The 14183-nt window shown below is 35.1% G+C and overlaps 1 protein-coding gene across 5 annotated transcripts in view; it reads left to right on the top strand.

The window, feature by feature from the left end:
* Window positions 1–14183, top strand: part of TRAF3 (TNF receptor associated factor 3) — a 170558-nt gene that overhangs the window by 140091 nt on the left and 16284 nt on the right. For all 5 annotated transcript variants that reach the window (XM_069103753.1, XM_069103749.1, XM_069103750.1 and 2 more), the window contains 3 exons: window positions 2926–3000; window positions 5003–5095; window positions 13812–13952. In XM_069103753.1, coding sequence (XP_068959854.1) covers window positions 2926–3000; window positions 5003–5095; window positions 13812–13952 — 309 coding nt within the window. The remainder of the gene's footprint in view (window positions 1–2925; window positions 3001–5002; window positions 5096–13811; window positions 13953–14183) is intronic.

Here is a 14183-nt window from a genome sequence, read left to right on the forward strand (position 1 = left end):
TAAAACAGAGGCTCAGAAAGGTGAAGTGATTTGACAGGGTATTAATGGAAGTGGCATTACACTCACGTCTGACAAGGGTCATGGCTGTATATGTAAGCTGAAGAGATTCCATGAAAGCTGCAGTAATTCAAAATATCTCTCACGGGGACCTGAAATTCCATCAATGGAGATTGATTCCTTTGACTTTAAGGACCTTTTGGACTCAGCATTGTCTGTTAAAATATAAGTATCCCTCAACCAACAACACCTAAGCAGAGATTAGTTTCTAGCAGATTTATTTCTGGTATCTAGATATTTGAGAGAGAAGGTCTATGAAAGAGTGAGACACAATACACATTGTAAAGCTGATGCATACAAACATGGGAATTCAGTGATTAAAGAGGAGGTGAAAGGACATCAGAAATGTATTTTCCCAATTACTAGCCATACCTTGAATCTCAGATATTGTCTCTTGTTATTAGGATAGCAGACCAACTGGACCATGGGTCTTTTTTACTTATATGTATATAACAGTCTATATTCATTCCACATAGTTTTTAGTCTGAGAAAAATGCATCTAAATTGTCAGGTTTTTTTTAGTACATGGGTGAATCAATCCCTACATTAAAGTAAGTATAAACATAAAACATCACCTAACCTTTCCTCAAGGGAGTTTTTTTTTTTTACTTACTGTTATTGGACATAGTAGAAAAATCAGACTCCATTTTGTCTCAATCCAGTTTTAATTTTTTTCTTAAGACTTCAGTCCATTTAGTTTAGGTTTCTGGTAATATGCTCTGGACTCTTTTTGTTAAGCATCCATTAGTATTAATGAATGATGGTTACATGGAGGCTATATTTTATTTCTTTAATTTCTTCTCAACCATCTTTGAAGAAACTCCTGCTGAGTCAGTGGAACTCTGCAGGGTTCTGAGAAGAATAAACAGGTGGCACTTGGGGGGAATAAATAGCACATTCTGTTCAAAGGATGGTCTTGCCAGCAGAAAATCAATACTCACTAGCTTAACATATTTGTCCTCATGTGAGGACCATCAGAGGTGGGGACAGAAACAGGAGGTGCCAAGGGAAGAAATAATTATGATTATTTTAGGTACAACTCAGGGACAAGATGACATTTAAGAATGAAAATACACCTAAAAATATACTTCAGTAATATATAAAAGTGTGTGATTATGCCATAGAGTTATGTTAAAGAAGTATAGTAATTTAATATTATAAAGATTAGGATGATTGTTCAGATACAGTTTTCTCATAAAAGTACAGATTGTTCTTAAAGCAGCATTAAATTGTATGTCATGATATATTTATGCATAATTATATGTAATACAGTATTTTGTTGCTACCATTATTCATCTGTTTTCTCATTCCAAAAATGTTGCTTATGTAAAATGAGATTAGTAGCCATTTTTTCTTATATTGTAGTTCATGAATACTTAGAGGAAAACATTTCTAAGTTATATTAGTCAGTTCTTAACAAAGTGTTATTTTGTGGTGACAGTACCCTTTAAAAAAAAAAGCTGTTTCAGCAATGGTCATTGTAAAAATGATCTCTGGACGGGTCAGTTACACTTGTTGTCCATTCTAAAACTATTAAGGGACAGGGTGGAAGGTAAGAGTCAACAGATGAGTTAAATTTTCTGTAAATGTCAGCATCTAAAGGATGTACTAGTCTGGGTACTAGGGAAACCAAGAGTTAGTCCTAGAAAATAAATCTGTATTTATTGATATATATGAAAAACTATGAGATTAATTAAGAGTTCCTCAGCTATACTGAGCAGGAAGGAAAAAACAAAAAAAAAAACACTCCTTTGATTCTTTATTGCACTTTTGTGTACCATTGTCCCTAATTTGGTGTGTAATTATTTTCCATGACTGAAATGTACTCCTTGAGTTTTCTAGTGTGAATTTTTATATTTAAGGAAGTTATTCTTGGCCATTATATTAAGATTTAAGCATAGCAAAATTAATAATATATACCTTTAAAATATTATCATTGTAGCCATTTGTACAGGAAGCAAAGTAATTTCATTTAATATTTAAAGAGCATTTCAATCAAACCAGGGTTTTTGCCAAAAAGATGAGTTTTCCTCTCCTAATTGATATGAATTTTCACCACAATTTAGTTTTTAAAATATTTGCAGTGATGAAATCTACATTGAAAAAAAAACCAACCACCTCTGGGTTTCTTTTTAAGATTAAATGTCAAACAGTCATTATAAGTCTACATTGGGGGTGCGGCTAGGTGGCGCAGTGAGTAAGAGCGCTGGCCCTAGAGTCGGGAGGACCCAGGATCGGTTCCGGCCTCAGATATTTAACACCCACACAAAATAACTGGCCGTGTAACCTTGGGCAAGTTACTTAACCCGAATTGCTTTAAAGAAAAAATAAGTCTACATTGGGGAAGAAATCAATGTTCTCAAAAGAGGAAAAACTCATCTCTAATGATCCTGTGATTAGTGGTGCATTGTATAAGCTTGCCTTGAAAATATTTTCACTTTGTGTTCTTGTGTACTGTATATGAGATGTGTGATTCAATTGCATCCTAAAATACTGTATGAGATTTCTGTGTTTCATTCAATTTTCATTTCTAGTCCATAAATGTTCATTTTGGGTTTTTGGTTTGTTTGTTTTTTTAATTCTGGCATTGCAGATGGCTTGTCACATTTTCAACAATTTGTTCTAGAGAAACTACAATTTTAAAAAATAATTATTTTAAATGTATTTCTGTATATTAGTGTATGTGTGTATACATGTGGATATACTGTATATTGCTGCATATGAATCTAGCAAGCAGATAATATACACACTTGTATATTTAGAAACACCATTTTTAATAATACAACCCAGATGATATGTGCCCTTAATATGTTTGAGCATTATCATGCAAACGTTTGTACCAAAACTCACATTTTTTTCCTGTTGCAGTTGAATGCACATTTGTCAGAATGTATTAATGCCCCAAGTACCTGTAGTTTTAAGCGTTATGGCTGCACTTTTCAGGTCAGTATATAATGATTATATTTCTCAATTGCTGAAAGTCTGCAATAAGAGAAACTTATATTGACATTTTAATATGCAAGTTCTGGACTCCTCTAGTCTTTATAAGGAAGCAGAAACATATAGTTGTATGATTGAATTAAGTTGTATGCAGCAGGTCTTGGTGTCTGCTCTTTATTCCTGTGATGTCTTGAGGCATCAGATTTGGGGAGGTAGAAGTTGTCTTTCCATTCATAACTTCTACAATAAAAACATCTTTTGCTGTCTCTTCAAAAATAAAAGAACTAATATTATATTTGGGGATTTTCTAGAGAGTTTGTGACAGAAGTTTTAACTTATTTGAAAAGAAACATTGAACCTATATGGACATATCTAGTTTCTGCAGCATCTGTAATATTTCTGTAGAATAATACATGGAAAACTCTAGGTCACAAACACGCATAGATATATGTAGAAAAATGAATGTTTACATATATGTGTACTTTTCAGATTTCAACATAACTAATCTCGATGTAGGTTTAGTTTGGATTTCCACACTTCCCATTTCCATAATGCTTTAAGGTTTTTAAAGCACATTCCTCACAACAGGCCCATGGAAGTAAGTAGTAGAGGTATGATGACCCCATTTTCCATCTAAGGTACCTGAGACTCAAGAGACGAAAAGTGATCAGCCCGGGGTCATACAAGTCTTGAGTTCATTTGGAGCTAGGATTTGAATCTTGCTCTTTCCCTAACACCACATTTCCTTTGAGATTAGGTAACATGTGGGACAGTTACTAATAAGCACATACACACACACACACACACACAATGTACTAGTATGGTAAGAACATACTATGTTATTGCTGCATATGTAATGTGAGAAACCTGTTTTTTATTTTTGTTTTGTTTTTTTAATTATGTCTGAGGTGGCCAGCAAATTATGATTGAGTTTTCATTTAAATATATATCTTGATGTTCTAAAACTGTGAGAAGGGAAAATATATCTCAAATAAAATACTTTCCACTTAATTGTAATGTACCATAAATAAATTCTATCTTAGTATAATAGAAATATTAACATATTATTAGTCAAAAATTTAAGAATTATCTATAGTTTTCTCTTTGTTTTTCTATAATAATGCTGACCCTTAACCACTGTTATGTCTTACGTACTATCATTCATTTTCTTTGTGTACATATATATGTTTGTATATATCTAAATGTATATCGACATATATATTAATATCCTATATACAGAGTATATGTTTTGGAGATCATTGACATTTTTCTAGCGGCTTCTTAAATTTTGAATCTTAATATAGATTTTCATACAAATTCATTTCTTAAGCAAGTGAATTACCATCATGTATGTTCAGAAGGGACTATAAGTTGGTCTACATCTTATGTACTCTGTATAATATACGTTTGTATGTAACCTTTATAGTTACCAAAATCTTTAGGCTGTGTGGGAGCAGCAAATCTTGATTTTTTTGATGAACAAATCATTGTTTTCTCTTGGTAGATTAGTTACAGTATACCATTTAATTTGGTCCTAATTGTACTTGATCATCATACTATTGTGGCAGTATCTAATTATGACTGCAATGTACATTTTATGTTATCATTGAAAAAAAGTAATTTTTTTTAAAACCTATGATTTAAAATGTTCATTCCTGTGAAATAGATTATAAATTAATTATTTCAAGGAAAGGTTATCTCTTTTGAGGATGGGGAGAAAATTAGTCCAAATTTACATGTAGGACTAATAAGACATTTTTATTTTTTAACTCCCCTCCCTTGACTATGCTCCCATATATTTAAAACATGTCAGTTACCTCAGTTGGCTAATATTTGCCACTAAAATCTATTATCCTGATATAAGTGTTTCTAATTAACTTGATATGATCAGATTTCCCTCCATTCAGCTTTAATATTGGTTTTATAGTTTTTGTATTACATTCTTTCTGTATGTTTTTAATACAGTAAACTTGATTTTTATGCTTTATATTCTTTGTTCTCACAGGGAACAAATCAGCAAATTAAGACCCATGAGGCCAGTTCAGCAGTGCAACATGTTAATTTACTAAAAGAATGGAGTAATTCTCTAGAGAAAAAGGTACAGCCATACGTCTTTTACTGGTACTGATGGGGAATGGCAATAGGCTATACAGCAACTCTGATCCTTATCAAAGACCAGAATGAATGCCTGCGATTCAGTCTGGAAAAGAATTCAGTAGACCCAAGCAGACTTGGAGTCAGAATTGTAAAAGTTTATTGTTATGCTTTACAATGGGCAAGAGTTCTTAGAGAGCCTGCAAACTTAAAGACATAGGCCTAGTTTTTAAGAAGTCTAGGCAATTAATCAGATGTCAATTATGCTAACTAGGTGAGTAAGGGTGGGATTAGGGAGGAGTTAAGAAGTGGTCAGTGCTTAAAGGAACATGCACTTTTAATGTCAACTGCGCAGGCCTATTGCCCATAATTCACTGAGAGATAGCCCAAGGCTGGACTACCTGGAGGTGTTGTTTTAGGCCTGAAACGTCACTAAGTCAGCTAGCTGTCAAGGGCTGACTGAAAAGTGCCTAGTCTGCCACCCATCGGTGTCATGTTTGACAAGATGGATGTTGGGACCCAAGGCTCAGTATGTGTATAATTGGCTAAGAAGTTAACCTATAGATAGGGCATTAAAGGATTCATGGGGCAGCTGGCCATTTACTAAGGGGAGATAACATTTGCCTAAGCTAAAATGTTTATAGATGGTCTAGTGAAGGATTCATAGGTGTAGCTTGTTATTGTTCCAAGCAGAGATACACAGTTCATGAGTAGTTGCAGGGCAGAGTGTTGGCAGGGGGAAGGGGCAGAGTTAATGTTCTGAGGCTGGGGAGGGGGAAATGTGATTTTACAGACTGGTTTTACAAATTGATTTTACAAACTGATGTTACAAAATGAGTTTACAAATTGATTTTACAGACATAGATCCCAAGCACCCCATCATTATTGTTAAATTTAAATAATTGGAAAAAATGGGGAACAAAGCCTTTTTTTTTAGTAGCTTTTTGGATCCCTGAACTAGTATCATAAGATTGTCAAAAGAAAAGAATTCCATGCCTGATCTTGAGCCTTGTCCATGACAGTCTATAGTTGGTGGTATGGACTTTTTTTTTCTTAATTGACAAGCAAAATATGTAGTGGGCTCACCTCACTAACTGTCACACCTGAATATTCTAACATTTATGCAGTCAGAGTGACTAATACAGAACTGTCCTTTTTGGTCCCTTGACCTTTTTGCAAGAAAGACAGCTAGGAAGTGGTTCAGTAGTTGTAGCTTCTCATTCTGACCCAAACGGCGATCCAAGACAATTCCAAAAGACCCATGATGATCAATGCTATGGACTTTGAGTACAGAGTGAAGTGTGCTTTCAAAAAACTTTAATTTTTATCACTTTATTTTGTTTGTGTTTTCTTTTGCAATGTGGCTAATATGGAAATGTGTTTTGCATGACCTCACACATGTAATCAAAATCAAATTGCTTGCCTTCTCAAGGAGAAGGGGAGGGAGAGAATTTAGAACTCAAAATTTTTTTAAATATTGTTGAAATATTATACTTGTAATTGGGAAATATTTTATGAAATAAATAAAAATAATTAATTTTTTAAAAGAAACAATACCAAAAAAATATTTGTGGCTTTTCTATGGGCTTTATAGAACTGAGGAGAATCAAGGAGAATCCTAGGAGAGCTATCTGTCCTGAGCAGGTTTACTTTCTAAAGAGGCACATACTTCTCTTCTCCCCATTCCCCCTTGTTTTTGTTCTTATTTTCGAAGACATCTTTGTTTTCTTCTGCTCTGAACTCTGGCATCCTAATGTCCATTTTGATGCCTCCTATGTGGTGTTTCCTGTGAGGATTCCTAAATTTCTCTCATAAAAATCAGCTACCCTGTGAGGCTTTCTAGAAAAGAAATCATTTAAGATGACAGCATTTAGAGTTATAGAGGTCTTTAGAGATCACTTAATCTAATATCCCCCTTCATTTTATAAATGAGGAAAGTGAGTCCCAGGCAGGGTATTACAGAATCCCTAAGCTGTGGTTTATTTGTTGAAATAGAATCTCTAGCTTCACTCTGAGTTTTTATTTTCTGTCAGCTTTGAGGTCTGAAGGCTACCTCAGGCAGTTTTGAAGGGAAATCCTTAAGGGAAAGATATTGGAAAGAAACCCAGGATTTTAAACCAAAGCATTTTCATTTCACATTAAACAAGACATCTTATTCCAAATAATATCTTTTTAAATTGCCAATTAATCTTCTTGAAGAGCAAAATATAGATTAGCCTTCTCAAAAGTTCTGTTTTTATATGCATTCATAATTGTAAACAAAAAATAAGGATTGTATCTAAATAACAGCAAAATAAAACAGAGGCACACTTTTGCTGCTTTTAGGAGCATATGTGCTGGATTGCTTTCAGAATTTGCTAGGAATAAAAACTCAGATAAGCAGTGTTTTCCCTCACAGTAACCCTATGAGATAAGTGTCGTTCCTACTTTACAGAGAAGGAAACTGAGCCTCAGAGAGGCTGACTTACCCAGAGAGGTCATAGTGCCAGCCCAAGATCTCACTCTCCCTCATACTACATCACTGCTTGTTTTGTCACAATCTGGTCTTTTCTCTGAAGGTTATGCACCCTTATTTTCACTTTCTTTTTTTCATCCTATGCATAGGATTAAGGGTTACTTACATTTGTAACTATTCTAGTATGTTTTCTATCGTAACACTGAGCCAAGATTGTACCGTTCTCATTTTGCCCGCCCTTGTGTCTCCTGAGAGGTAGTTTACTGTAATCTTTGCACCTCAGAGGTGATCTAGTCACATAGAGGCAGTGATGCTAGTTTCACTTTTTCAGTTAATCTAGTTTAAGCTCTGCATAATATTTTGACAAATTGTCTACTTTTCTCCTTACAACACTTGATCCATTTTCAAAGCATTATAATAGTGAAAGGCACTGGTTTCTAAGGCTTGTTCCAAGGGCTACTTGAATAAACTTGCTGGAGCATTTTTATCTTTGGATGATTATCATTATTGTTAATTTCCTCACTTCCTGCTTTGTAGTCTTTTTTCCAGTTTAGAACGAATGGTTTGAATCATTGGAAATCCCAGGACATACCAGATTACCAGAATAGCTAGCCACACATCACATGGCTTATTACATTCTCTTAGAGAGAGGTGGCAAGAATAATTTTCTTTAACTTTGTGAATAGACTTATAATTTAAATAAAATATTACTAGCTATGGCAAGACAGAGGTCTGAAGATTACAGATGAGAACTAAGGTTTAATGTATCAGTTCAATAAATATGAAAGTCTTGCCTTTCTTAGTAATTGTTCAAGGATGTTGTATAGCTCTGATTTTTTTATATCTTTAGAGAAATCTGAATGCTTGTTCATTCCAGATGTGGCTCAAAAAATTCTAATTTGAAGTAGTAGGATTGTTATTATTAGTGCAGCTGTATAGTCATCATTTCTAAAAATAAATGGAAAACAACACATATAGAAATGAAGGTCTTATTGTCCTTAGAGTATCGATCAGTTTCTCAGATCAGAATCTATGGGTAACTTCATCCTTGACTTGGGAAATCAATCAAAAAACATTTAAGTTCCCACTGTGAGCCAGGTACTATGCTAGGTCTTGAGGATGCAAATACAAATAAAATAAAATAAAACCATCTCTCCTCTATAAGAGCTTACACCCTTATTGGAGAAAATCATATGTACGTCCAGAAGTATGTGCAGAATAAATACAGGATCATGGGAGGGAGGGCACCAGTCATTAGAAAGATTAGGAAATTGTGTAGAAAGCAGCACTTCAGCTCCATCTTCTAGGAGATGAGAGATTCTCTGAAGCAGAGGAAGTTCATTGTGGGTGTGGGGAATGGCCAGTACAGAGACTTGGAGATGGAGATGGAGTGCCACATGGGAGGAAGAGAGGAAAGGGCAGCTTGGCTGAACTGTAGAGCTCAGGAAAAGAAGAAATGTAGATTGTTTAGAAAGATAGGTTGAGGGCAGCTTGTGAACAGTTAGGTTGTTAAAGGTATAAATTCTAAATATAGCAGTGTATTAAGCGCCTCCAAAAACTAAACATCCTTCTAAGAAAGTGTATAAAGTTGCATGTGTAACATACACTCTTAACACTATGTTATTTCCAAAGAAGTTAAGTTTGATGAAAGTTATTATGGAAGAAAAATAGCTTGTCTTTTCTTAAATCTCATTCGAAAATATAGGGCTCATTGCTTTAAAAAGATGTAAAGTCAAGTGGAAATATAGGATGCTCATGTTGTAGGGTAATAACATTTAGAATTGGGAGGAACTTTAAAGAAGCAGTATTTGATGTACAACTTTTTCCCTTTTAGAAATATAACATCTTGAGTGGGAATTGTGAGCCATGATCTCTCGGTACAGGTGTTTCCAGTTTTCACTTTAGAATTGACTGTACTTCTTAGGCTATATCAACTACGTGCACACTTAACTTCCACAAAACTGAAAACAGTAAATTATTCTAAATAAGACTAATTTATAGTCTTATAGGAGCAGTAGGATCCTCATTTAGTTATAAAAGTATGATTGTGTAAGTAAGAGAAGTCCCCAAACTGAATATTTCCACCAACCTGAACTGTTTTTTTGGTTCCTTCCAAGTATCTTGTACATTGTAGCAAAAATTCACTTATTTTATTTTACTAGGGTATAAAGGAATGACAAACCTGCCTTCTTCCCTTGGATTGACATGAGAAAAAGCAGCATAATTTATTGTTGGCATATCAAAGATAAATGAATTTTAAATCTTCTCTTCACAATTAAAAAGTAGAACTTTGCCATACTATTTGGTGGTACATTCTTTTACTGAGAAAATTGAGTCCATTCTCCATGAGTTGCTTCTCCCATTTCTCTTCATCTCAGAACCTCTTCATCTCATCCCCTCTTCCTTCCTTCTTTCCCACAGTCTCTGATAATGAGGTGCCTCTTTTCCTTTCCAACGCCAGCCCTTGTACATGTGCCCTTGAGCCTATATCCTCCTACCTTTTACAACAAACCATTCTCTCTAATCTTCAAGCTTTCCCTAACTACTGATTCCTTCCCTACCACCTTTGAACATGCCCAAGTTTCCTCCATTCTAAAAAACTTTCCCAGACTCCTACCATTCCCTCAAAAGCTATTGTTAATCTATTCCTTTTTTCCCTTTCTCAGAAAAATTTAAAAAGTTTTCTATTTACTGTTTCCACTTCCTCTCCTATCACTCATCCCTCAACTCTTTACAATTTGACTTCCCACCTCATCACTCAACTGAAACTGTTCTCTTTGAAGTTACCAATGATCTCTCAATTACCAAAGCTGATGGTCTTTTCTTAACCTTCTTCCAGTTAACTACTTTCTCCTTCAGAATGCTCTTCTTCCTGAGCTTTTAATTCTGGCCATTCCTTCTCAGTTTCCTTTGCTTGGGTCATAATCCATATCATGGACCCTAACTATAAGTTTTTTCCAGGCTCTTCTTTTTCTATACATTTTTTCTGGATATTTTTTTTCTTTTGTGCATATGTGACCTCATCAGCTCCTATGGTTTTGGTTTCATTATCATAACTTTGCAGATCACTTATCGATCTATATATCCAACTTTAGTCTCTTCCTTAAGCCTCAGTCCCAAATTACCAAATGCCTTTTGGATATTTCAAACTAGATGTCTTGAAGACATCTTCCTCAGCATGACCAAAACATCTCATTATCTTTCCCCTAAAACCCATCCCCCTTTATAAAAAACTTCCCTATTTCTGTCAAAGGTACCACTAATCTTTTAGTATCAGGTTTGTAATCTTGGCATGATTCCCATCTACTCTCTCTCACCCAAATTTCCATTCAGTTGCCAAAACTTGTTTCTACTTCAAAATCCATCTGACCCCTTCTCTCTACTCACATAGCCACCATCTTAGTTTAGACCCTCATCACTTCTTGTCTAGACCATGGATTTTCCTTGCCTACATTATTGTTCTAGTTTCTCTCCCTGCTTCACGTCTCTCCCCAGTCAAATTCATAGCTGCTAAAGTGATTTTCCCTAAGCACAGATCAAACTGTGTCAGTCCCCTGCTCCTTAAGCCCCAGAGGTTCTGTATTACCTCCAGGATCAAATATAAACCTCCATTTAGTTTCTAAAGCCCTTCACAACCAATCTTTCCAGCCTCATTTATATGGCTTCCCCTCCTGAGCTCTGATCTAGACAGACTGGCTGTTTCTGTATTCCTCACCTTCTGTTCCACTCAATCTCCAGTCTCAGTATCTCTGCACTAGCCCTCCCCTGTCCCTGAAAAGCCCTGGTCTTCTCACCTCTGCCTCAGAGAATCTCTCTATTCCTTTAAGATGTAGTCTAGGCACCCTTTCTGCATGAAATTTTTCCAGATCCCCTCAACAGCTATGTCCTTCTTTCCTAAGTATTTTAATTTAACTACCATTTATTTATATGTATTTACTCTCTACATATTCTTGTCCTTGTCTCCCCTGAAGGAAGGTAATGAGTTTCTTCAATAGTCAGTCATTGAACATTTATTAAGCACCTTCTACATACCAGTGGAAATACATATACAAATAAGGACAGTCTCTGACTTCAAGGAGCTTATATTAGATTAATGGAGGAAGACAGAACAGAAATGGAAGCTAAAAGAGTGGGGGAATAGAAAAGATCTGATGCAGGGGGCATGATGGAGAGTTTCAGAGAAGTCCAGAGGCCGTGTAACTGGTGGGAAAGGAGGGCCTTCTGGAGAGATGGTTTTATTTTATAGCTCATCTTTGTATCCATAGCACCCAGCACAGTGTCTGACAGAATTGGCACTTAATAAATGCTGATTGATTGATTGATTCTCCTGTGAAGAGTAGGACCCTCAGGAGAGGTGAGGGTAGGGCTCCCCCTTTAGGAAAGATCATTTAGATTGTTAATACCAAAGAGCACTGTCCTTATGAATGCAACAAAGATTACATCTTTTAGGAATGAAAATTAATTCACTAGAGATAGTAAACTTAGAAGTTGGAGAAATTAGAAAAGCTTTAGTAATTAGATATTGACCCTGGTCCCTAAAGGAAAATAGTTTTTGGTGACCAAGAGAAGGCAGGCATTAAATATTCTTATTGGTGTAGAGAAATTATGTAATATAAATTCTTTGGGGGTATAATGAGAAATATTTGTAATTCTGGATAAAAAATGTTAGCTTTTTTAAATAAACAGAAATGCCAAATTCAGCTATTTGCCTTGGGTTAGTGAATGGTATTTGAGCATGAAAATCACTCCTATACTATATTGTGTCAAAAGAAAAATATTGGGGAAAGGCACCACCCACTACAGTTCATGCCATTTTATTTATGAGAGCAGCATGCCTTAATGGACAGAATCTATTGATTCAGATTAGCAGATGATCTTTGACTTAAAAGCTGGAAAGAATAGGGCAATGAGAGATTATGTGATATTCCCAGAGTCACCTAGCCAGTGTGTGTCAAAGGTGAGACTTGGTTGGCCCCAGGTCTTCGTGACTCCAAGGCCAGCTTTCTATGCACTGTTCCATGCTGGCCATAGACTAAGGATTCTCCCTCTTACAGGCAGTGTGACCCTGAGCAAGTTGCTTAACTTCTCTGTGCTTTGGGCAGTTCCTTAGAATTCATCTACTAATATAGACACTGAGTGACTGATTGAGAGAATGACATCGTTAAAATCATAGATCCTTCTGGTATTCCTGAATAACTATTATCCTAGCGACTTTAGAGAACCATTTCCTATAGTTGTTCTTGTAGACCTGTTTTAAACAGATGCAATCAAGAACAGAGCTGTATACCAAAAGAAAGTTTTCTGTAACTTAAATATAAGAAAAATAGGTAATTCTTTCTGCATTGTGACAGCTCTCTTGCATGGACTCTTGGTGTTTTAAAATGAATTGCATGTTATCATTTTCAGAAATACATATTACATATTATAAATGCACATTACACAGATCCAAAATAGCTCACCTTCTGCTTCTGTAGGGGAAAGATCTCCCAAGAGCTTACCCCAAACAGCTAGTAGAATAATAAGTATTTTTCTGGCAAAAAAGATTGAAATAATTTTAATGTAATGTTATTATACATATCCTTTCTCTGACCAGCCTGCGAATACTTGAAATCCATTTTTATTTTCCCGGATCTAGTAGGACTGGTCATGCTTTGTTAGACTTTTTGAATTCTACTGGCACCATTTAATTTTTGAGTAGTTTAATGTCGCCTCCCCCATTCACTTCAGCAAGAATCAACTATTACAGGAGTTATGACAACAGTAGGAACTATAACAATTTCTTATGTTTTATGATATATCCAAACAGTAGCATATGATCTATTACTATCTTTGTTTCAGTACATTTGTTGGACTGGAATTTACCAATAGATCTGTAGGACTCCTCACTATGTTATTCAGAATGATGACTCCCTTTCAGTGTTGGAGACAGATTCTCTCCTTCCTCTGGTCTTGGAAAATGGCTGACTTTATTATAAAAATTCGTTTTTGCATCATTATGATTGAGAGACAATGCATGGCCTTGGAGTCAAGAAGACCTGGAGTCCACCAAGTCCTACCTTTGATGCATACTGGCTATGTGATGCTGGGAATATCACATAACTTCTCATCGCCGTTTTCTCTACAACTTTTAAGTTAAAGATCATCTGCTGGTCTGAATCAATAGACAGAGTAATGAAATAATAGGTCCAAACTCCCCATCCCCTTTTGATTATTTGATAGTATATAGTCATGTGTTGATGAATTAATTGTAGAATTTTCTTTCCAGGTTTCTTTGCTACAGAATGAAAGTGTAGAAAAAAACAAGAGTATACAAAGTTTACACAATCAGATATGTAGCTTTGAAATAGAAATCGAAAGACAAAAAGAAATGCTCCGTAATAATGAATCCAAAATACTTCATTTACAGGTAAGCACTATTAAAATGCTACTAGGTTAAGTTAAGGCAAAAGTTGCATGCTTTATTTTCTGCTTTAGGACTTTTACAGCGTGGTAATAAAATTAAAACTAATTTTTATTTCATTTTTAACAAGAATAGTATTTTATGTAATCTTATATGGTTAATCTGACACATTTAATATTTATGATTGTTATTTCCTTCAAGGCAATTAGAAATAAATGTTAAATAGTTAAAATACCT

This window comes from Petaurus breviceps, unplaced genomic scaffold, assembly GCF_028583685.1.
Source record: "Petaurus breviceps papuanus isolate PSGF00001 unplaced genomic scaffold, PetGlider_PUasm1.0 64, whole genome shotgun sequence".
NCBI classification, from domain to species: Eukaryota; Metazoa; Chordata; class Mammalia; order Diprotodontia; family Petauridae; genus Petaurus; species Petaurus breviceps.